This window comes from Hemiscyllium ocellatum, chromosome 4 (assembly GCF_020745735.1).
Source record: "Hemiscyllium ocellatum isolate sHemOce1 chromosome 4, sHemOce1.pat.X.cur, whole genome shotgun sequence".
NCBI lineage: Eukaryota > Metazoa > Chordata > Chondrichthyes > Orectolobiformes > Hemiscylliidae > Hemiscyllium > Hemiscyllium ocellatum.
The window spans coordinates 135,767,007-135,790,196 of NC_083404.1; the positions used below are offsets into that span (position 1 = coordinate 135,767,007).

At 43.8% G+C, this 23,190-nt stretch overlaps 1 protein-coding gene across 1 annotated transcript; it reads right to left on the reverse strand.

Annotated features, from left to right (window-relative positions):
• LOC132815529 (E3 ubiquitin-protein ligase RNF166-like) lies at nt 1-19,894 on the reverse strand. Its single transcript, XM_060824528.1, has 6 exons — nt 19,536-19,894; nt 13,159-13,312; nt 6,895-7,007; nt 5,838-5,955; nt 3,279-3,386; nt 1-2,294 (listed from the first exon to the last, which is right to left on the reverse strand). Exons 1-6 carry the CDS (start codon nt 19,619-19,621, stop codon nt 2,226-2,228), a joined length of 648 nt encoding a protein of 215 aa, XP_060680511.1. The 5' UTR covers nt 19,622-19,894; the 3' UTR covers nt 1-2,225.
• Nucleotides 19,895-23,190: the final 3,296 nt, after the last annotated feature.

The window sequence follows — 23,190 nt, forward strand, 5'->3', positions numbered from 1 at the left end:
TTAAAGTTCATATATGTTTATTGTGCAAGCTTTACTCTTCAATGCAAATAAAATAGGTAATGAAATGCAGAAGATATATTTTAAATAGAATTTTGAAGGTGTCACTTAAAAGACAACAGAATATATTGATGGACATATTTCAGGAAGTTGTGTTACTTGCACTAAGCTCTGTACGCAGTCTTGCTCTGAGTGGAAAGGCAAGTTACAGAATGAGGCAGGGAAAACAAACACAGGATTAATCCCCAGTGCCAAAGTACCAAGTCAAGGGCAAATGTTGGAGGGATTTCTACTTGGAATTTCCTCATTGTTGTTTCAATTTCTTCAAGAAGAATCTTATTTGATCAGCCGAAAGTTGGAGAATGCCAACAATGGGTATAAAAGAAGATTCACCTGCACTTCTGTCAGTCACAGAGAAGAATGAGAGAGAGAGACTGAAAGTAAGGTAGAGAAAGGTGAGGGGGGGGGGGGAAGAGAGAGAGAGAGAGAGAGGGAAAAGAGATAAAGAAAGGCAGGAAGAGAGATATGGCAGAGAAAAAGAGTAAAAGAAAGAGAAAGGACAGAATAAGGGAGAGAGAAAGAAGGGGAGAGAAAAAGAGGCAGAAATAAAGGGGGGAAATAGAGAATGAGGGGGACAAAGGGATAAAGAGAGAAAGATACAAAGGAAGAGAATTAAAGGGAGAGAAAAGAAAGACTTGCATTTATACGACAATTTTCACACCCTCAAAATTGCTCGACATGCATGTAAACGGAGTGTGTACCTCAACACTGGGGAAGTTTGATAGTAGCATCCTCTTTCAAGGAAGGAAACAATGGGGCCTGCTTGGCCCAAAGGAAAACCACTCAGCAATCTAACTAGAAGCAATTACTGCATGTTAGTAACTAGTCCCAGGTTACACTGACAGAACAGACATGTTCCTGAGACTTTGTGTACGACTTGATGTTGGATCTCGGATTCTGAGCTGTAGTTTCCACCTCCAAATGCACATGACATTGTCTTCTGTACCTTTCAGTCCCATTTACTATAAAGGGCTTCACAGTAGGAGGTACTTTTTGGTGTGTTGCAATATTAGAACACAGCAGCCAGGAAAATCCCACTTACATCAATGTATAGTGACCAGACAATTAGGTTTTAATGATGTCAGTTGAGGAATAGATATTGTTCAGGACACAGGTATATTTGTTACCTCAAGGGAAAAGGTTCATCTCATCTACACTGCTGTTCATTCATAGGACAGGAGCAAAGATGGCCATTCCTACAGGAGGAAGTATCAGATGTTGCAAGATATGGCGACTGTGTTGGAACAGATGGAATGGCAACACATAAACAATACAACATAGGTGACAGAGAAAGGAGAACAGTATGGCAAGATGGTCATTCAGATTAGAAAGCGATGGAGAAGGGAAAAGAGTTACAAAGATTCACATTGTGATAGTGGCATTATGATACCAGAATTATAGAGTCAAAGTTAAAATCAGAGAAGCTATGATGTTATTGAATTGTATAGTAGGATCGACAGTCCCTGTTTTTATATCAGTATGTACTAATCCAGAATCCCAGGCTATGTTCTGGGGACACATGCTCAAAATCCACCCACTGGAACTTAAATCAATAGTCAATCCAAATGATTTAATGCAAATCCTAGTGTCAGTAATGGTGACCATGAAATGAAGATCAATTACAGTAGAAAAAACCTGGTTCAGTAATGCCCCTGAGAGGGGGGCAACTGCTGTTCTTACCCAGTCTGGTCTACACATGACTCCAGACCCAGAGTGATGTATTTCACCCTTAACTGCCCTCTGAAATGACCCATTCAGTCATCAATCCAAAGGGCAATTAGGGATGGGAAGCACACACTGGCTTTGGCAATGGGGGCCTCCATTCGACAAAAGAATAAGGACAGTGTTATAATGCTCGGATTATTGTCATGATACATTGAAGATTCATTACTGAAAACAAACATTCATCAAAAGGAAGCCTCAGCTCAGACAGTACATCACAAGGAATTATTGCTGCAAGATTGACAATGTTTCATCACTGAGCAGAAAGGTTCTTTCAGAAATGCTCCAAACAAAAATCCAAACCAATCTTCATCAGGATCTGGGATGAGATTCCTCAAAGCTTGCTTGCAAAGTCACTTTTAGAAAAGCGGATTTGAAAAGCATGCCTATCTTTTAAAGAAAAGAGTGTGATTTTCTGCAGGAAAATCCCTTTCTTCAAAAGGGATTTAATCAAATTGCTTATACGAATTCCAGATGGTGTCTTGCAGCATCAATTCTTCGTCTTGATGAAAATTCTGAAATCAGGAAAGAAAGCAGTATTCGAGGTTAACATTCAGACAGTAAGACTTTGTCCTGTTTCTCCACTGTTTCCCAAGTCATCACTTCTGCAAAGGATCATAGAATCCTACACGACAGAAGAGGCCCTTTGGCCTATCGAGCCTGTACTGTCAAAGCTACACTAAACCTACAATGATCTCACTTTCCCGCACTTGGATGCTCATCAGAGGGTTGGTGTGGACTTGAGGGGCCAAATGGCCTGCTTCCACACTGTAGGGACTCTATGAGAGAAAGTACTTCTCCTCATATCAGTAGGCAATACCTAATTTTTAACAATACCCCCTAGTTCTGGACTTACCCACGGAAGGAACTATCATTTGCACATCCACATTGTCAACATATTATTCATTGTGATCACCCTCACTCTAAACTCCAGGGTAAACTAGCCCAAACCGTCGAACTAAAAACCAAAAGAACTGCAGATGCTGTAAACCAGGAGCACAAGTAGAAATTGCCGGAAAAGCTCAGCAGTTCTGGCAGCATCTGTGAAGAAAAATCATAGTTAACATTTTGGATCCAGTGACCCTCCCTCAGACTCGAAACATGAACTCTGATTTATTTTCTCCCACAGGTGCCGTCAGACCTGCTGAGCTTTTCCAGCAACTTCTGTTTCCTTCCCAATCTGTCTAACCACCTCATTCCAACATCGGCACCTCCACATCATTCATTTTTTGTCTGTGTGGATCTGATGGACCAACTGTGCTGTGTTGGCTCTAAGAAAACTTAGTGATTGCTGGTATCAATTGAGTAAACCCCTCTCAATCTTTCAATAAAAGAGACTGAAACCAGACACAGTATTTGAGATGTGGTCTCACCAATGACGTCTATAATTAAAGCATAATTTTACTTTAATGCTCCATTCATAATACATAATAGTATTAACCTTCCCAATTACTTACAATCAGCATGATATACACACACACAATGTCAAATACACTCACCACAAAGAATTGGTATTGGAATCGGTGTCGCATTCTCAGGTGCAGAATAAAATTCCTGCTGTAATAATTTGGTTCCCCCCATGGCATCGATGCACAAATTGGACAGACCTACAGGACAAGAATCCACAGTTTCAGCTAAAACGAGTCACTGAAAGCATTCACACCTTTTGAGTAAGTAATATTGTGAGTTCACGTCCCACTTGAGTACAATAATCTGAGCAGACTCCCCAGTGCGGTACTGAAGGAGTACTGCACTTTGCACTGCATGTGATATTCAACTATCATCTCCTCTGATTTCATTTCATTTATTGTCACATGTACTGAAGTACAGTGAAAAACTTTGTTTGTGAGCAGTACAGGCAGAGCAGAGTAAGCAAGGATATACAGATCATAGGGTGAAAAAAGAACTTGGACAGAGTAAGGCATTCAGGCTACACTGCACAGAAAGTGCACTACACAAGATCAACATTAACAAGACCAACATTATATAAAATTAGAGAGCCCATTCTTCATTCTAATAAAAATGGGGAAGAAGCCGTTCTTAAACCTGTTCGTGTGTGTGTGTGTGTGTGTGTGTGTGTGTGTGTGTGTGTGTGTGTGTGTGTGTGTGTGTGTTCAGGTTTCTGCGTCTTCTGCCTGATGGAAGAGGTTGTGGGAGATCACTATCAAGGTGGGAGGTTTGATGATCTCTGGCCTCTCAGGTGGAGAGCAGGACACACAATGATTCAAGAAGGTGGCTCACCACTCCCTTCTCCAGTACAATCAGTGATGGGCAATAAACGCTGGCCTCACCAGGGATACCTTCAACCCATAAACACAAACAAAACAGTAGGGATGTCCTCCTTGTTATCTAGGTCAAAACGTGTGGCGCTGGAAATTCACAGCCGGTCAGGCACCATCCGGGGAGCAGAAGAGTCGACGTTTCGGGCATAAGCTTTCATCAGGAATGAGGGGGTGCCCAAGAGAGCTGAGCGATAAATAGGAGGGGGTGGGGCTGGGGAAAAGGTAGATAGGAATGCCATAGGTGGATGAAGGTGGTGGTGGTGGAGGGGTGGGGGGGGTGATAGGTTGGAGTGGAGGGTGGAGCAGATAATTGAGAAGGAAGATGAACAAGTAGGACAGGTCAAGAGGGCAGTGCCGAGTTGGAGGGTTGGATCTGGGATGAGGTGGGGGAGGGGAGATGAGGAAACTGGTGAAATTCACATTGATCTCGTGTGGTTGGAGGGTCTGAAGGTGGAAGATGAAGCGTTCTTCCTCCAGGCGTCGGGTGGCTAGGATTTGGTGGTGAAGGCAACCCAGTCCTTGGCAGAATGGGATGGGGTGTTGAAGCGTTCAGCCACGGGGCGGTGGGGTTGATTGGTGTGCGTGTCTCTGAGATATTCTCCGAAATGTTCCACAAGCTGGCATCCTGTCTCTCCAATGTGGAGGAGACCACATCGAGAGCAACGGACACAGTAGATGAGGTGTTTGGAGGTGCAGGGAAACCTCTGCCAGATGTGGAAGGATCCTCTGGGGCCTTGGACGGAGGTGAGGAGAGAGTTGTGGGCTCAGGTTTTGAACTTATTGCGGTGGCAAGGGAAGGTGCTGGGAGTGGACGATGGATGGGGGGAATCTAACGAGTGAGTCGCGGAAGGAATGGTCTCCGCGGAATGCTGAAAGGGGTGGGGAGGGAAATATATCTCTGGTGGTGAGGTCTGACTGTACATGGAGGAAATGGTGGAGGATGATGCATTGTATCCGGTGATTGGTGAGCTGAAAGGTGAGGACCGGGGAGTTCTAACCTTATTGCAATTGGATGGATAGAGGTCAAGGGGGGAGGTACGGGAAGTGGAGGAGATACACTGGAGGGGACTGTTAACCATGTGGGAAGGGAAATTGCAGTCTTTGAAGGAGGAGGCAATCTGGGATGTTCTGGAGTGGAACTGGTCGTCCTGGGAGCACAAACAGCAGAGGTGGAGGAATTGGGAGTAATCGGGAAACGCACAAGTCTTTGTTTCATTTGATTCCAAGAATTTCTCAAGCAATATTTGAGGAATTCTGGAACAAAGAATAAACATTAAATGTAACTGATGTCCCATGCAGAAGGTATCAGTTATGGTGAATCCAACATAAAGAAGAGTGATATGAGAGTTAACTGTGAATCTTCCCAGAAACTGGGCTCCATTCTCAATGTTTTAATAGAGCTTGTCAGTTGGTATGGACAGGAGTTTGTCCCAGTTAGATGCAAAGAACAAAGGCCTTCTATGACCCCTTTGGAAGAGTTCCATTTCTGTAAAAAGTATTAGGATATTCGGAGGTCACAAAAGATGCTGTACAACTGCACGTTCTGGCTGTCCATCCCTGTTTCACCAACAGGAAGAGGCCGAGATGAAGCTTTAAGTCTTTCTTTTTGGTGTGGAGTGAAGGACAGAAAGTCCTCTTTGTTTAAATGTCAGATAAACTCATCGTGTCTTCTGCCTGATGAGGCACATTTTCTAAAAAATGGCACTCACTCAGTGTAAATGTTTTCATTGTGCAAACAATTTCGTGATTAAGAAGAAACAACAGGAAAGCACTTACGACATGCTGATAATCACCATCATGATGTGTGCAACAGTGCAGCACAAGGTCACCCATGTCATAGCCACTTTGATGGCAATACGGGCAAGTAAATGTAGATCTGTTCGGCTCTGTGGCACTTGAAAATAGGGAAAAACAAACTGTGTTATATTGTTTGCTGATGGATGAACAGCTCTGAAACCACTTACAAGACAATTCCATCAAACAACTTTTAAATTGTCTCTACAAACCAAATAGATAAGCAGAATGTGTGAAACATCACTAGTTTCTCTGTGTTGGAGATTTGCACTCAGTGATGCACATAATCCAATAAACTATAAGAGAAACTATGACATGTTACATGAAAGATATTTAGCCCAGTTACCGAATACCTAATGAAATGTTGAGATACAAGGGTTAACAAGTATTAAATTGCTTGAATTTCATTTGTACTAAATTCAAATCGGACAGACCCAGAGTCTAAACCTTCAGGCACCAGTCAGATAAAATAATCTATGAAAACAGTGTAGCATTGTCATGGCCAAAGCAATAGCGAGTGTAGGATCCCCAAACACAGGAGTAATTCAGGAGTAAGAAAATGCAAGACTTGGATATATTCCCTTTTTTTGTGCATGAACATTTCTTACCCGGATGGGTGGCACGGTGGCTCAGTGGTTAGCACTGCTGCCTCACAGGGCCAGGGTCCCAGCTTCAATTCCAGCCTCAGATGACTGTCTGTGTGGAGTTTGCACATTTTCCCTTGTGTCTGCGTGGGTTTCCTCCCACAGTCCAAAGATGTGCAGGTTAGATGAATTGGCTGTGCTAAATTGTTCGAGGAATTGATCAGGGGGAATTCAGAGGGTCAGTGTAGACTTGTTGGGCCAAATGGCCTGTTTCCACACCGTAGGGAATCTATTCTTAATGAGCATAACTGAACAACATAATAGGTGCAACCATTTATCGTAAATTGGTCATTGGTGTCACATTTAGGATTGTTCAACAAGTTCTGGAATCGTATCTAACAGTAGATGTTTGGATGTGGAATTATTTTTACTTCCCTGGCAGGTCTGAAGCTTACCTGACTGAGGCAGGTGTTGGGCGAGGTATTGCACTTGTATTGCAGTCTGGACCATATTCCCTCAGGTACTGTGCGCAGACAGTAGTATGTGCCCTCATGTCAATCAGGTACACCTGAAAACGAGCCCACACTTTGTTATACACATAAACATAGCAGGAGAGACATAGGCCATTCAGCACATCAAGTCTGCTCTGTCATTCTATGAGATCATGGTCGATCTGATAATCCTTAACTCCACTTTCCTGCATAGCCCTTGATTCCCTAAGTGATTAAAAATCTTCTATCTCATCCCTGAATATACTTAATGACCCAGCCTTGATAGCCTTCTGTGGAAAAGAATTCCACAGAGCCACTCCCCTCAGAAGAAATTCCTCCTCATCTCTGTTTTAAGTGGATGACCTCTTATTCTGAGATTATGCCCTCTGACCCTAGACTCCCTTCTCCAATTTAATCTCCTATAACAGGGCGACCAGAACTATACACAATACTCCAATAGTGGCCTCACCAACGTCCTGTACAACCACAGCAAGACATCCCAAATCCTATACTCAATGCTCTGAACAAAGTAGGCAAGCATGCTAAATGCCTTCTTAGCTGAAAATGTGTTGCTGGAAAAGCGCAGCAGGTCAGGCAGCATCCAAGGAACAGGAGATTCGATGTTTCGGGCATAAGCCCTTCTTCAGGAAAGGGCTAATGCCCGAAACGTCGAATTTCATGTTCCTTGGATGCTGCCTGACCTGCTGCGCTTTTCCAGCAACACATTTTCAGCTCTGATCTCCAGCATCTGCAGACCTCACTTTCTCCTCGATAAATGCCTTCTTAACCTGTGAGGCAACTTGCAAAGAACTATGCACCTGAACCCCAGGTCTCTCTGTACAACAGGGCCTTCCCATTAACTGTGTAAGTCCTGTCCTTGTTTATTTTACCAAATTACAATACCTCGCATTTATCCAAATTCAACTCCATCTGCCACTCCTTAGCTCATTGGCCCAATTGATCAAGACCCATGTATAATCTTAGATAACCTCCTTCACTGTCAAATATACTACAGGCAGAAGATCCTTTATCCGAACATCCAAAAACCGAAGAGCTCCAAAATCCAAATTTTTTGTGAATTTTGTTTTCTCATTAAGGTTGTCTGGCGAGCAAACAGTTAACCCAAGTTGACACCCGCTCCATGTGTGTCACTCAGATGCAACGTTGGGTGGGGGGGGGGGGGGGGTGGGGAGCATGGCCAAACATGTTCTTACTTTGAAGTCTGCTCCTCTGGTAAGATTTTTCAAAATTTCACCATGAAACCGTTACTATTCCGAAAAACACCTGGTCCCAAGTGCTTCGGGTAAAGGATCTTCTACCAATACTAATTCTGTGTCATTCACAAACTTACTAACTATTATTTACTTACTAAGTTTTCATCCAAATGTAGAAATGAGAAACAAAAGTGGACCCCCTGCTGATCCCTGTGGCACACCGCTGGTCTGAGAGATTTATCCACCTTTATTTGTTCCTAAGACCCCTAGCATCTCTTCTTTTGTAATAGAGTCATAGAGATGTGCAGCACGGAAAAAGACCCTTAGGTCCAACACGTCCGTGCCGACCAGATATCCCAACCCAATCTAGTCCCACCTGCCAGCACCCGGCCCATATCCCTCTACACCCTTCCTATTCATATACCCATCCAGATGTCTCTTAAATGTTGTAATTGTACCAGCCTCCACCACTTCCACTGGCAGCTCATTCCATACACGTACCATCCTCTGTGTGAAAACGTTGCCCCTTAGGTCTCTTTTATATACTTCCTCTCTCACCCCAAACCTATGCCTTCTAATTCTGGACTTCCTGACCCCAGGGAAAAGACTTTGCCTATTTAGCCTATCCATGCCCCTTATAATTATGTAAACCTCTATAAGGTCACCCCTCAGCCTCCGACACTCCAGGGAAAACAGCCCCAGCCTGTTCAGCCTCTCCCTGTGGCTCAAATCCTCCAACCCTGGCAACATCCTTGTAAATCTTTTCTGAACCCTTTCATGTTTCACAACACCTTTCCGATAGGAAGGAGACCAGAATTGCATGCAATATTCCAACAGTGGCCTAACCAATGTCCTGTACAGCCACAACATAACCTCCCAACTCCTGTACTCAATACTCTGACCAATAAAAAAAAACATACCAAATGCCTTCTTCACTATCCTACCTAACTGTGACTCCACTTTCAAGGAGCTATGAACCTGCACTCCAAGGTCTCTTTGTTCAGCAGCACTCCCTAGGACATTACAATAAAGTGTATAAGTCCTGCTAAGATTTGCTTTCCCAAAATGCAGCACCACACATTTAACTAAATAAACTCCATCTGCCACTTCTCAGCCCATTGGCCCATCTGGTCAAGATCCTGTTGTAATCTGAGGTAACCCTCTTCGCTGTCCACTACACCTCCAATTTTGGTGTCATCTGCAAACTTACTAACTGTCCCTCTTATGCTCACATCCTTGTGGCACCGATCGTTGTGGCACTCCACTGGTCACAGGCCTCCAGTCTGAAAAACAACCCTCCACCACTACCCTCTGTTTTCTACCATTGAGCCAGTTCTGTATCCAAATGGCTAGTTCTACCTGTAGTCCATGAGATCTAACCTTGCTCATCAATCTCCCATGGGGAACTTGTTGAATGCCTTACTGAAATCCATATAGATCATGTCCACCATTTTGCCCTCATCAATCCTCTTTGTTATGTCTTCAAAAAGCTCAATCAAGTTTGTGAGACATGATTTCCCATGCACAAAGCCATGTTGACTATCCCGAATCAGTCCTTGCCTTTCCAAATACATGTACATCCTGTCCCTCAGGATTCCCTCCAACAACTTGCTCACCACCAAGGTCAGGCTCACTGGTCTATAGTTCCCTGGCTTTTCCTTACCACCCTTCTTAAACAGTGGCACTATGTTTGCCAACCTCCAGTCTTTCAGCACCTCACCTGTGACTATCAATGATACAAATATCTCAGCAAGAGACCCAGCAATCACTTCTCTAGCTTCCCACAGAGCTCTCGGGTATACCTGATCAGGTCCTGGGGATTTATCCACCTTTATCCGTTTCAAGACATCCAGCACTTCCTCCTCTGTAATCTGGACATTTTGCAAGATGTCACTATCTATTTCCTTCCAGTCTATATCTTCCATATCCTTTTCCACAGTAAATACTGATGCAAAATATTCAAAATACTCTGAGCTCAAAAACTGCATGAATTTATGTAAAACTCTGTTATCTCACCTTTTATATTAGAATCAATCTAAATATCATGGCATAGACAGAGAACACAGGGGGCAAACACCTTCAACATATTCTGGATTAGTGGTGCTGGAAGTGCAAACAGTTCAGACAGCATCCGAGGAGCAGTAAAATCGACGTTTTGGGCAAAAGCCCTTCATCAGGAATACAGACGTCGATTTTACTGCTCCTCGGATGCTGCCTGAACTGCTGTGCTCTTTCAGCACCACTAATCCAGAATCTGGTTTCCAGCATCCGCAGTCATTGTTTTTATCTACCTTCAACATACTGTCTAGCTATCACCATTGTGAACAGCTAACTAGAGAATGCAACTTTTAAAAAAAAGGTTTTGTGATTTACACATGAAAGAAGGGAAACTATCACTGTATTCTAACAGAGGAAAGGCTTAACAGACAATCAATTTTTTAATGTATAATTTCAGTTACAACACACTAAGTTTTTGTTATAAATTCTGTGTTACGATCGAACCCTCTATTATCACCTGATGACGGAGTGTCACTCCGAAAACTAGTGTGCTTCCAATTAAACCTGTTGGACTATAACCTGGTGTTGTATAATTTTTAACTTGATGCAAAATATTTGTTTAGTATCTCTCCCATTTTCTGCGGCTCCACGCAAAGGCCCTATTTTCTCCCTCGTTACCCTTTTGTCCTTAGTGTATTTGTAAAAACTCTTTGGATTCTCCTTAATTCTCTTTGCCAAAGCTATCTCATGTCCCCTTTTTGCCGTCCTGATTTCCCTCTTAAGTATACTCCTACTTCCTTTATACTCTTCTAAGGATTCACTCAATCTATCCTGTCTACACCTGACATGTTTCCTTCTTTTTCTTAACCAAACCCTCAATTTCTTTAGTCATCCAGCATTCCCGATACCTACCAGCCTTCCCTTTCACCCCGACAGGAATATACTTTCTCTGGATTCTCATTATCTCATTTCTGAAGGCTTCCCATTTTCCAGCTGTCCTTTTACCTGCAAACATCTGCCCCCAATCAGCTTTCGAAAGTTCTTGCCTAATACCATCAAAATTGGCTTTTCTCCAATTTAGAACTTCAACTTTTAGATCTGGTCTATCCTTTTCCATCATTATTTTACATCTAATAGAATTATGGTCGCTGGGCCCAAAGTGCTCCCCCAATGACACCTCAGTCACCTGCCCTGCCTTATTTCCCAAGAGTAGGTTAGGTTTTGCAACTTCTCTAGTAGGTACATCCAAATACTGAATCAGAAAATTGTCTTGTACGCACTTAAGAAATTCCTCGCCATCTAAATCTTTAACACTATGGCAGTCCCAGTCGATGTTTGGAAAGTTAAAATCCCCTACCATAACCACCCTATTATTCTTACAGATAGCCGAGATCTCCTTACAAGTTTGTTTCTCAATTTCCCTCTGACTACTGGGGGGGTCAATAATACAATCCCAATAAGGTGATCATCCCTTTCTTATTTCTCTGTTCCACCCAAATAACTTCCCTGGATGTATTTCCAGGAGTATCCTCCCTCAGCACAGCTGTAATGCTATCCCTTATCAACAACATCACTCCCCCTCCTCTCTTGCCTCCCTTTCTATCTTTCCTGTAGCATTTGTATCCTGGAACATTAAGCTGCCAGTCCTGCCCATCCCTGAACCATGTTTCTGTAATTGCTATGATATCCCAGTCCCATGTTCCTAACCATGCCCTGAGTTCATCTGCCTTCCCTGTTAGGCCCCTTGCATTGAAATAAATGCAGTTTAATTTATTAGTCCTACCTTGTCCCTGCTGGCCATGTTTGACTCGCTTCTGTTCTCAACTGTACCAGTCTCAGATTGATCTCTTTCCTCACTATCTCCCTGGGTCCCACCTTACTAGTTTAAATCCTCCCGAGCAGCTCTAGCAAATTTCCCTGCCAGTATATTAGTCCCCTGTGGACTGTTTCCAAGGCATCAACATTTATTTCCCCTGAGTTTGCTAGCCTCCACAGGAAAAACTGATGTAAAATATTTGTTTAGTATCTCTCCCATGTCCTGTAGTTCCTCACATTGATGACCACATTGATCGTTATTCTCTCCCCTGTTGCTTTTTTGCCCCTCGTGTATTTGTAGAATCTCTTTGGATTATCTTTAACCTTATCTGTTAAGGCTCTCCCCTTTTCCCTTCTTGTCTTCCTAATTTCCCTCTTAAGAATGCCCCCACACCCATTATACCTCTCAAGAGATTCACTTTATCACAGTTGTACATATCTAATATACCACTCATTCTTATTCTTGACCAGAGCCTCAATATCGTTGTTTAACCTTTGTTCTTTACTCCTACCAGCCTTACCCTTCAGTCTAACAGGAATATAGCACCTCTGGATTCATGTTATCTCACTCTTGAAAGTCTCCTACTTGCCAGTTGTCCCTTTACCTGCGAGCAGTGTACTCTAATCAACTCTTGAAGTTCCTGCCTCATGCCATCAAAGTTTACCTTACTCCAATTAAGATCTTTAACTTTTATACAAGGCCTATTCTTTTCCATAACTATTTTAAAATTATCACTGGTCCCAAAGTGCTCCCTCAGTAACACTGCAGTCACTTTACTTGCCTTATTTCCAAAGACACGGTCAGGTTTTGCTCCTTCTCTGGTAAGTTCATCTACATATCAGTAATTAAGATTTTCTTGAACACATTTAACAAATTACTCCTCATCCAAACCCCCAACACAACGGCAATCCCTGTCTATGTTTGGAAAGTTAAAATCCCCTGCTATTACAACCCTGATATTGTTCCAGATGTCTGACTCCTGAACTTGTGCCTTCTCGAGGTGTGTTATCAAATGTAAGGTGCCATGAGAGTGTACAACTGAGTCAAGGTTTGGTTAGACTTTGCCTGTATTCCAGTGTCTCAGATGAAACAGGAGAAATCCTGTTGAGTCTGTTCAGACTCCATATGTTGAGATGAGATTGTGCAGAGTCTGGATCACATGGAGCCAAAGTATCATGAGGCTGCTTTTCGTGAACTAACCTCAACATCACAACCTCTGCAATTTGCTTTCATCGTTCTCATCCAGGTCTCAATGTCCGTTGCTGGCTGCTCCACGTTAGAAGTGGTATTCCGGCACAAAGGACATTTTCCATCGTTCATGGCAAAGTTTTGGATGTGGCATTCCTGGCAAAAGCTGAAAGGAAACGAAATCAGTGAATCTGGGGCTCCTATCCAATACAAAGAAAAGGATGACTTGGTGGGGTGGGGGGAAAACAGCCTTTGCACTTAGGAAGGTGCTTGATAGAGTAGACAGAGAGAAAATGCCAAAGACAAACAGAAAATGCTTGAGACACTCAGCAGGTCTGGCAGCATCTGTGCAAAGAGAATCAGAGTTAACTTTTCAAGTCCAGTGTGACGCTTTGGAATGTTTCCACTTTCGAAGAGACCAAAATTGAGTACAAAAAGTAAAAGACAGTCACAAAGATATAAACTCTTGTCTGTGCTGAAGAAGAGTCATACTAGTGAGACTCTGGACAGGATGCTTTTCGGAGGGTTGGTGCAGACTCAATGGGCCACATGGCCTCTTCTACACTGGAGGGAATTCTATGATTAAATGGTCCATCCTAAAGGGGGACACCCAGAACTGGATAAAAACTTTATGAACATTTAGGGCATAGATATTAGGGAACTAATGCCTGCAAGTTTGTATTTAACCATCCTATTGAAGTTCTTCTTTAGATTCTTTACTCAGCGAGTCGTGAGTTCATGGAATGCCCTGCCAATAGCAGTGGTGGACTCTCCCTCTTTATGGGCATTTAAACGGGCATTGGATAGGCATATGGAGGATAGTGGGCTGGTGTAGGTTAGGTGGGCTTGGATCGGCGCAACATTGAGGGCCAAAGGGCTTGTACTGCACTGTATTTTTTCTATGTTCTATTTCTATGTTTCTAAGTGACCTGCTTTGGATAAAGGGGGACTGATGCCTATATTGTCTGTAGACTTCTAGGAGGCAAAAGTAAGGGAGATAATGCTGCAGTTATACGTGGCACTGAGAGATAATATTTGTTGGAGTTTTGAAGTGTAAAGGTGACTTGATTGAAACAGATAAGATCATGGTAGATAATGGAGAGAATGTTTCCTCTTGTGGGAGAATCTAAAACCAGGAGGTCACTGTTCCAAAATACCAGGTTACCCGTTGAAAACAGAAACAAGCCAAAATATTTCCCTCACAAGGGTTGGTGAAATATTTCCTTGAAAGTTGGTGGAAGCAAGTTCATTTGATTTTTTTTAAGACAAGGGTGGATAAACTATTGAAAAGGAAGAGGTGAGAGGTGAAAATGTGTTGCTGGTTAAAGCACAGCAGGTTAGGCAGCATCCAAGGAACAGGAAATTCGACGTTTCGGGCCAGAGCCCTTCATCAGGAATCCTGATGAAGGGCTCTGGCCCGAAACGTCGAATTTCCTGTTCCTTGGATGCTGCCTAACCTGCTGTGCTTTAACCAGCAACACATTTTCAGCTGTGATCTCCAGCATCTGCAGTCCTCACTTTTTACTCGAAGAGGTGAGAGGTTACCATAAATGAACAGGAAGTGGAACAATCAGATCAGCTGTGCTATTCATGAATAATAGAGCAGAAACGAGGGCTGATTGACCTACTCTGCGCCTTGTTTGTATGTTCATGTATCTGTCATGTCATATATAAAAAGATAGGACTAAAGCCAAGCGTGAGTACATTATGCAGAGTCCAAACCAAAGTCTATTGATTGCAAAGGGAGATTTCAGCATTAATGACACCCTAGAACTAGGGGTCAGAGTTTAAGGAAAAGGGATAAATCTTTTCGGACTGAAGTGAGGAGAAATGCCTTTGCCCAGAGATGTGGAGGTGCTGGCGTTGGACTGGGGTGGACAAAATCAAAACTTCCCACAAGACCAGGTTATAGTCCAACAGGTTTACTTGCCCATTCACCAGCTGGAGACTTCATATGACAAAGTATTTAGGCCACTGAGTTGAATGACCAGCCATCATCATATTGAATGGCAGAGCAGGCTTGAAGGGCCAAATGGTCTCCTCCTGTTCCTAGCTTCTATGTATGCTTCAAGGCAACTCCCAAAATGAAATAGCCTCTCAGGTATTTTCTTCAAAGTAATCTAATGGCAAACAACAAGCATTATATTTTGTTTTGTACATCACCCTGTGCTGTCTGACCTACACCAGCATCCAGTCTGGCAATTCCTTAATTCCAAAGTTCTCATGTTCATTTAAAATTCTGCAACGCACTCACCCATCTATCTCTGAAACCTTTGGAATCGTAATAACTCGGAGATCTCGGTATTCCTCCAGCTTTAGCCTCCTGCACATTGCCAGACATTCACCAGGGTGTCCTAACTTCAGCTACCAACGCTCTAAGCTCTGGAAATACTTCCCTAACCCTCTCCAATGCTCCCTTCTCCCTTCCATTCAGATCTGTCTGAAGAGTCATTTGGTCACCAGTTTCCCCATAGAATCATCGAAACATGGAGATACAAATTCTGGCACAGAAAGAGGCCATTCAGCCCAGTTGTTCTTGTTGGGCATCCCCTTATATGGCTTGGTATGAAAGACTCTGAGCAAGGAAGAGCTGGTACAGAATGCAGTGTGTGTATTTATTGGAACTGCCAAACTCCCCAGGTCAATTGGTGGAAACCTGCTGTTGCCCCTTACCCAGGAGAGAGGTCCTGCTGCTAAACCGGGTTGCTTTGACCAACCCAAGTTGCCCTTGGGAAGGTGGTGGTGAGCTATCTTCTTTAACCTTTGCTGGACCATGAGGTAATAGTTTGTGTTTGAGGGCAATTCTGCTGTTTCTCCTGATCCCACAAAAAACTCAAGAATGCCCAGTCCGTTCGCAGTCGAAGATATTTTGCATGGTGGTAGCGTCACACAGTACATGCAAAATATTCTAAATCTGATGACGGAACTTTGTCTCTACAAGGATCACCCCTACCTGCTGCAGGCAAACTAGTGAGCATGAGGTAAAGTACTCAGCCCAGCAACTTTGTGATATTTTATGTCAAGGCCAGCATTTGATACCCACCCCCATTTGCTTTTGAACGGACTGGCTTGCTCACAATATTTCCAGTTAAGAGCCACCACATTGCTGTGGGTTTGGAGTCACATGTGGACCAGACCATGTAAGGACTTCCTTCCCTCCCTGAAACGAAGTAGAGGGTTTTTTTTTAAACAACAATTGAGGATAAATTAGAAATAGTATCGAAACTATGTTCCAGATTTTCTTGTTAGATACTTGTGGAAATTGGAACACCGCTCTGCAGCTTATCAGTCCAGAGATTTCACCACTGTGTAACCAGCTGTCCCTATCAGTATAGACCATGAAGATGTTTATACACTGAATTCATCTAAGTATAAATAAAACCTTAAACTTAGAAAGTGCTATGGGGAAGAGTGGGGAGTAGGGACCTAGTTCAGAGCCAAGATTGACAGATCGTCTATGCTGAGGTATACTATAACAGCTGTGAATTTATACAGATTAACCTCAATGTGGATTACTTTACCCCTGCTTTGCTCCTAGTTAATTCTGAAGATGGATTTTTAGGCACCTATAAGCATCCCCCCCCCCCCTTTAAGTTACATGCTATTAGCCAAGTTCACATCAATACAACTCATTTATCAAACTTCAGAAGCAGTCTATTCAACTCTATCAAGTCTTGAAGCAAATTGTGAGTTTTTTTTGGGAAGCTGATTGTGATCTGATAGTACAGCTCCAACTTTATTCACAGCCAAAGAACAAAATCAAAGAATCATAGAATGATTACAACATGCCGTACGGCTATTCTGCCCATCCTATCCATGCTGGGTTCTCTACAACTGTAACTCAATATGCTCTAACTGCACTCTCCCTGTAATTCGGCACTCTGGATTAGTGGTGCTGGAAAATCACGGCAGTTCAGGCAGCATCCGAGGAGCAGGAAAATCGACGTTTCAGGCAAAAGCCCTTCATCGGCATTCCTAATGAAGGGCTTTTGCTCGAAACGTCGATTTTACTGCTCCTCGGATGCTGCCTGAACTGCTGTGCTTTTCCAGCGCCACTAATCCAGAATCTGGTTTCCAGCATCAGCAGTCATTGTTTTTATCTGTTGTTCAGCAAGTTGTCTCACGTCAGAATACTGTTCTCTTTCTCAAGTCATGACTGAGTCTGCTTCCCCTACACTCTCAGGCACTGCATTCCAAACCTTCACCACTCACTGCTAAAGAGAGTTCTCCCTCATGTTATGGGTGCTCCTTTGTTGGGCCACCTTACATCTGGTTCATAGACATCTGGTTGAGGAACATTCCAACAATGAACTGGAAGGAATGGCCTCCTTCCTACGTTTTATAAGATTATGCCTGGTCTAATTGTGGCTTTGATTCCATGTTCCTTCCTGTCCACCTCCCAAGGGCCTTTGACTCTTTTGTCAATCAAGAAACTGTTTACCTCAGCCTTAAAAATATTCAATGTGCCTACCTCCATCACACTCTCTGGAAAGGTAATGGAGTTTCGTCCCCCTTTAGTTCTAGTCTCTGCCACAAGGGGGAGGTGTCCTTTCACACCCACCCACCTTTAGTTCTAGTCTCTGTCACAAGGGGGAGGTGTCCTTTCACACCCACCCACCTTTAGTTCTAGTCTCTGTCACAAGGGGGAGGTGTCCTTTCACACCCACCCTGCCAAGTCCCTTCAAGATCTTTGTTCAGATATTTTAAGATTTGGATTTTATTGTCAAGTATGCGAGTACAGTGGAAAGTTATAATGTCGCCACACAAGGGACCATCTTAGGTACGGGTTCCTAGGTACAGAATCATAAATCAGAAGTCACACTATACCAGATTATAGTCCAATGAGTTTATCTGAAATCACAAGCTTTCGGAGCGCTGCTCTTTCATCAGACAGAGTGAACGCAAAGGAGCAGTGCTCCAGAAGCTTGTGATTTCAAATACATCTGTTGGACTATAACCTGGTGTCATCCGACTTCTGACCTTGCCTACCCCAGTCCAACACCGGCACCTCCACATCACAGAATCATAGGAACAAGGTAGAAAGAAAGAACAAAGTTAAAAGTTAAACATTACAGCGTTCTTCGTATTAAGGAGAAAAATAAAGAAATAAAGCTAAAAGTCAATCATTAAGGTGCTCAGTCACACTCCCTCCAGGGGCTCAACCTCCTCTGGTTAAATCAGATCACCTCTTGTTACAAACACCTTTTTACCTCCCTCTCTGCTTTTATTGTAAACAGAATTGTTACAGTGCTGAAGGAGGCCATTCAGCCCACTGTGCGGGCACTGATTCTTTTAAAATGGTGGTATTAAAATAGTGATATTTACTTATCTATGCTATTTATCTACTTAGCCATGCTACTTAACTCTGTGATCTGTCTGTATTGCTTGCAAGACAAAGCTTTTCACTGTGCCTCGGTACACAAGACAATTAATTCAATTCAATTCTATTCTCCTGCCTTGCCCCCCTAACCCTGCACTTTGCTTTTACTTAAATAACCATCCAATGCCAGTCCTGAATTCCTCAACTGAAGCTGTCTCCACCCAGATTTCCAGGCAGTGCATTCTGAACCCTGACTCCTAACAGGGCAAAAAAAGATTTTCTCCCACATCACATTTGCTTCTTTTTAAACTTGCGCACTTTGTTCCTTGATCATTTTACAAGCAGGAACAGTCGCTCCTCATCCACTTTGTCCAGACACGATCTCCCCTCTGCCTTCTCCTCCCCAACAAAACTTCTCCAGTCTACCCTCAGAGCTGAAGTTTCTCATTCCTGGAACCATTGCTGTATAGCTCTCTTGCACACTCTCTTCATTTCCTGTGCTGCCTCCAATATGGCATTCAGAACTGTGGCTGAGACCTAGTCTTCTATACAAAATAACAGAGAATGCTGGAGAAACTCAGCAGATTTTGGCAGCATTGATGGAGAGAGAAACAGAGTTAATAATAAATGAAGAAGGGTCATGGAACTCAAAACATTATCTGTTCCTTGTTCCGCAGACACAGGCAGATTTGTTGAGTTGCTTTCTGTTTCTATTTCAGATTTCCAGCTTTTACTGGAGCAGCTGCCATTTGAGCACCTTATAACCTCTCCTCTTGTGCTGCTTGACCAATATCAACTTAAACCTTTTTTTTTATTTCAAAAATATACTTAAACCTTTCATAGAGATGTACAGCACAGAAACAGACCCTTCGGTCCAACTTGTCCATGCCGACCAGCTATCCCAACCCAATCTCGTCCCATTTGCCTGCACTTGGCCTATATCCCTCTCAACCCTTCCTACTCATATACCCATCCAGGTGCCTTTTAAATGTGTAGAGAACACCCAGTTTTACAGAAATAGAAAGAATAACATTCTCAGAACATTCCTTAATGTTCCAGCATTACTTACACATGTTGGCACTGAGTCCTGATTGGCTTGTGCAGTGTTTGCATGCAGATGGGGCAGTCAAAGTCCGCAGCTTCTTTCGAATCCATCTGTCCCAGGGTTTCTGAGGTGTGCTGTGGGTTCTTCCCATCAGAATCAGCCCCCAGCGATGGTTACCAACTGAGCCCCATCCGGGAGACGCTGGAGTCCCAGAGGGAGCGTGGAAACTGACAGAGTGAAACTGCAGGGAGGTCAGTGCAGTGTCCACTTCACCGAATCAGCTGGGAATCCCCCAGCACTGCTGAATTCCCCTCCTCACTGCTGCCTTTTTTTCCGGAAAGTCAGCAGCTGAAAGAAACGCTTTCACTTTCGGTCATGCGAACAGCTGCAGGGTGGGATTGGCTGCTTCCTCTCACACTCACACTCAGTCTCTGCTGAACCTTTCCAAAGGGGTCGTGCGAATGAGTCTCATTGTGAAAAATGTTCACCTCAAATTGATGTCTTTTTAAAGACAGAGAAAAAAATAAACAGCAAACTGTGACCCTAATCAGATACAAAAGGGCAGATTGAGTGGAAAATGTGAAAGTGAATTTAAACAGCATTAATTTTAAAAGTTTTTGCTTTGTTCGGTAATTAGATGATTAGAACATAATGACAACGCGAAGGAATTAGACTCCACAGTTCTGTGCCAGAGAGATGAATATGTAAAAAGGTCAATTATTGGGGTGCTGGAAATCTGAAGCAAAAACAGATTGCTGGAGAAACTGGCAACCTTTGTGAAGAGAGAGAGAGGTTTGGAGATTGCTGGGGTTTGTTAGGGCTGGTTCATGGTCAGAGCAGGGAGGAGGGAGAAATGAGTCTTTAAGGGGCCGTGTTTGTGGCCCTGGCTGTTGACAATCTCCATTAATGATTTGGACATGGAGACCTGATGCAATGTTTCCAAATTTGCAGATGACGCCAAACGAGCTAGGGAACTGAGTTGAGAGGAGGATGCAACAGGACTTCAAGGGGATTCAGACAGGCCGAGAGAGTTTGCGGGAACATGGCGGATGGAATATAAGGTGGGTAAGTGTGAGGTTAAGCACTTTGGTAAGACAGGCGTGTATAGAGAACTTGCTGAGCCATGGGCGATTGGAAAGTGTTGATGAGCAAAGCAAGTGGTCAGCACTTGGGACTCTGTGGGTCAAGGAGAGAGTGGACCCTGTCACCTGAGGAGACCGTCAAAGTTGTTTGGCAGAATGCCTCACCACCAGAACTTTCCAACAAGCACCAAGACATCACTTGGTGAGACCTGGGTTCAATTCCCGCCTCAGGCGACTGACTGTGTGGAGTTTGCACGTTCTCCCTGGGTCTGCATGGGTTTTCTCCAGGTGCTCCGGTTTCCTCCCACAGTCCAAAGATGTGCAGGTCAGGTGAATTGGCCATGCTAAATTGCCCGTAGTGTTAGGCAGGGGGTAAATGTGGGGGTCTGGGTGGGTTGCGCTTCGGCGGGTCAGTGTGGACTTGTTGGGCCGAAGGGCCTGTTTCCACACTGTAAGTAATCTAATCTAATCTAAACAAAAACAAGCTAGGGCTACTGAACAGCAAATCTTCATCACTGGGGCTCAGGATAAATCCATGACACACTTATAGAGAGACACAGGCAAGTAGACTTTGACTGTCACTGAGGCAGGTTTTGTGAAATGAGTCTTGTCCCAGAAAATTCAGGAGTTTCCTGATGACCTGGGGATTTTCTGTCCTCTCCTCAGACTGCCGCTTTGGTTTTGTTAAACTGCATGTCCTCTGCAGTTAAAAATCACACAACACCAGGTTATAGTCCAATAGGTTTATTTGGAAGGATCATAGTGGGGCAGGATCATAGGACACAGATCCTCACTGCACAGATCCTGCCCCATTATATACCTGATGAAGGAGCTAGTGCTTCCAAATAAACCTGTTGGACTATAACCTGGCGTTGAGTGATTTTGAACTTTGCCCACCCCAGTCCAACCCTGGTACATCCACTTCAGAAAAAGTTTGGCTTCCTCAGGGGAGGGACAAACTACAGTGAAAAGCTTAATGTTGGGGTGGTGGGAGTATTCCTAGGGTTTGGCCCAGTTCTTGATCAGGGGTTGAAGGGAGTGCTAGTTCTGGAAGGAGGAGGGGTAGTTTGTTCACAGTTGTGGTTGGGGATGGGGGCTTTCGATCTCAGGGGTGACAAGGAGGTGGACTAGGAAGGAAAGCAACCCCGCTCCTTTCAGGCTCAGCATAAGCAGTGCTGGAAAAACAATTAACAATTCCACACGGCCTTCCCTGCCACCTGCAGCCACCAAGGTTAAACCTAGAAAACGGGTTTATCGAGTCACACAGCCTCATTATAATAATTCAATAACCAATCTGTCAAATGGGAGCTTGTTGCTTGACCTTTCCCCGCTCCACCTCTATCCAAAGTGGAAATGGAGGATGGGTCTGCAGTACGATTGGGGTTGAGTGTTTTTTTGGAACTGGAGCATCAAAGACTGAAGGGTGTCCTTACCGGGATTTCTGAAATCATTTGGGTGGGGGTGGTGGTGGACGGGATGAATAGCCAAGGTCTTTTTCCCATGGTAGGGGAGTCCAGAACTAGAGGGCATTGGTTTAAGGTGAGAGGGGAAAGGTTTAAAAGGGACCGAAGGGGCAACTTTTTCATGCAGAGGGTGGTGCTTGTGTGGAATGAGCTGCCAGAGGAAATGGTAGAAATGGATACAATTACAACATTTAAAACGCATCTGGGCAGGTGCATGAATAGGAAGGGTTGGGAGGGACATGGGCCAAGTGCAGGCAAATAGAGCCAGTTCAGCTTAGGAAGCCTGGTTAGTATGGGCTTATGCCCGAAACGTCGAATTTCCTATTCCTTGGATGCTGCCTAACCTGCTGTGCTTTAACCAGCAACACATTTTCACCTGGTTAGTATGGGCCCCTGATTGGGCTGGAGGGCCTGTTTGCGTGCTGTATGACTCTATGATTCCAATTTTCAAATATTAAGAACCCACCCCCATCTGAGTGACCAAACTTGGCCACACAATGACGTGATTAAACTTTCAGTGATGAATTTAGTTGGATCCTAACACAAATACAGGACCTTCACACTGTGCAGTGCCTTCCAAACGTGACCATGATGTGGAGGTGCCGATGTTGAACTGGGGTGGACAAAGTTAAAAATCACACAACCCCAGGTTTATTTGGAAGCACTAGCCTTCGGAGCACCGCTCCTTTATCAGGCAGTTAGTGGATATGGGACAAAGGTGAGGCAGAGATGCTATTTTCCTCACATGACAACATTAGGATTTCCGTGTTATGTCACACATCTGACTCTGGCCTAAATCTGTTGTAAAGTTGGTGCTTAAATACCAATCATTCACCTCACTGTTATGTTTAAGAGCAAATTCTGCCCAACTTCCTTCAGTGTTGCTAGGTTCAAATCCTGAACACCCCTCTCTAAAAGGTGTACCTACAGCATGTGGACTGCGGAGGTACAAGATTGCAACTCCACACTCCTCCTATTTTAGATTATACCCAAAGCGTCTACTTCTCCACCTCCTGATGCTGCCTGGCTTGCTGTGTTCTTCCAGCCTCCCGCTTGTCTACATCGGATTCCAGCATCTGCGCCTTTTTCTCCTCTGATTAATTTTGTGGATATTGGTGGTGTACAGGTATCGGC

Coding starts and splice junctions, on each gene's coding strand:
- LOC132815529 (XM_060824528.1), bottom strand. CDS start 19,621: ATGGATTCGAAAGAAGCTGCGGACTTTGACTGCCCCATCTGCATGCAA. Junction 3,387..5,837: donor ATGGTGATTATCAGCATGTC/GTAAGTGCTTTC, acceptor CTTGTCCTGTAG/GTCTGTCCAATTTGTGCATC. Junction 2,295..3,278: donor TCCAATACCAATTCTTTGTG/GTGAGTGTATTT, acceptor TCCTGATTTCAG/AATTTTCATCAAGACGAAGA.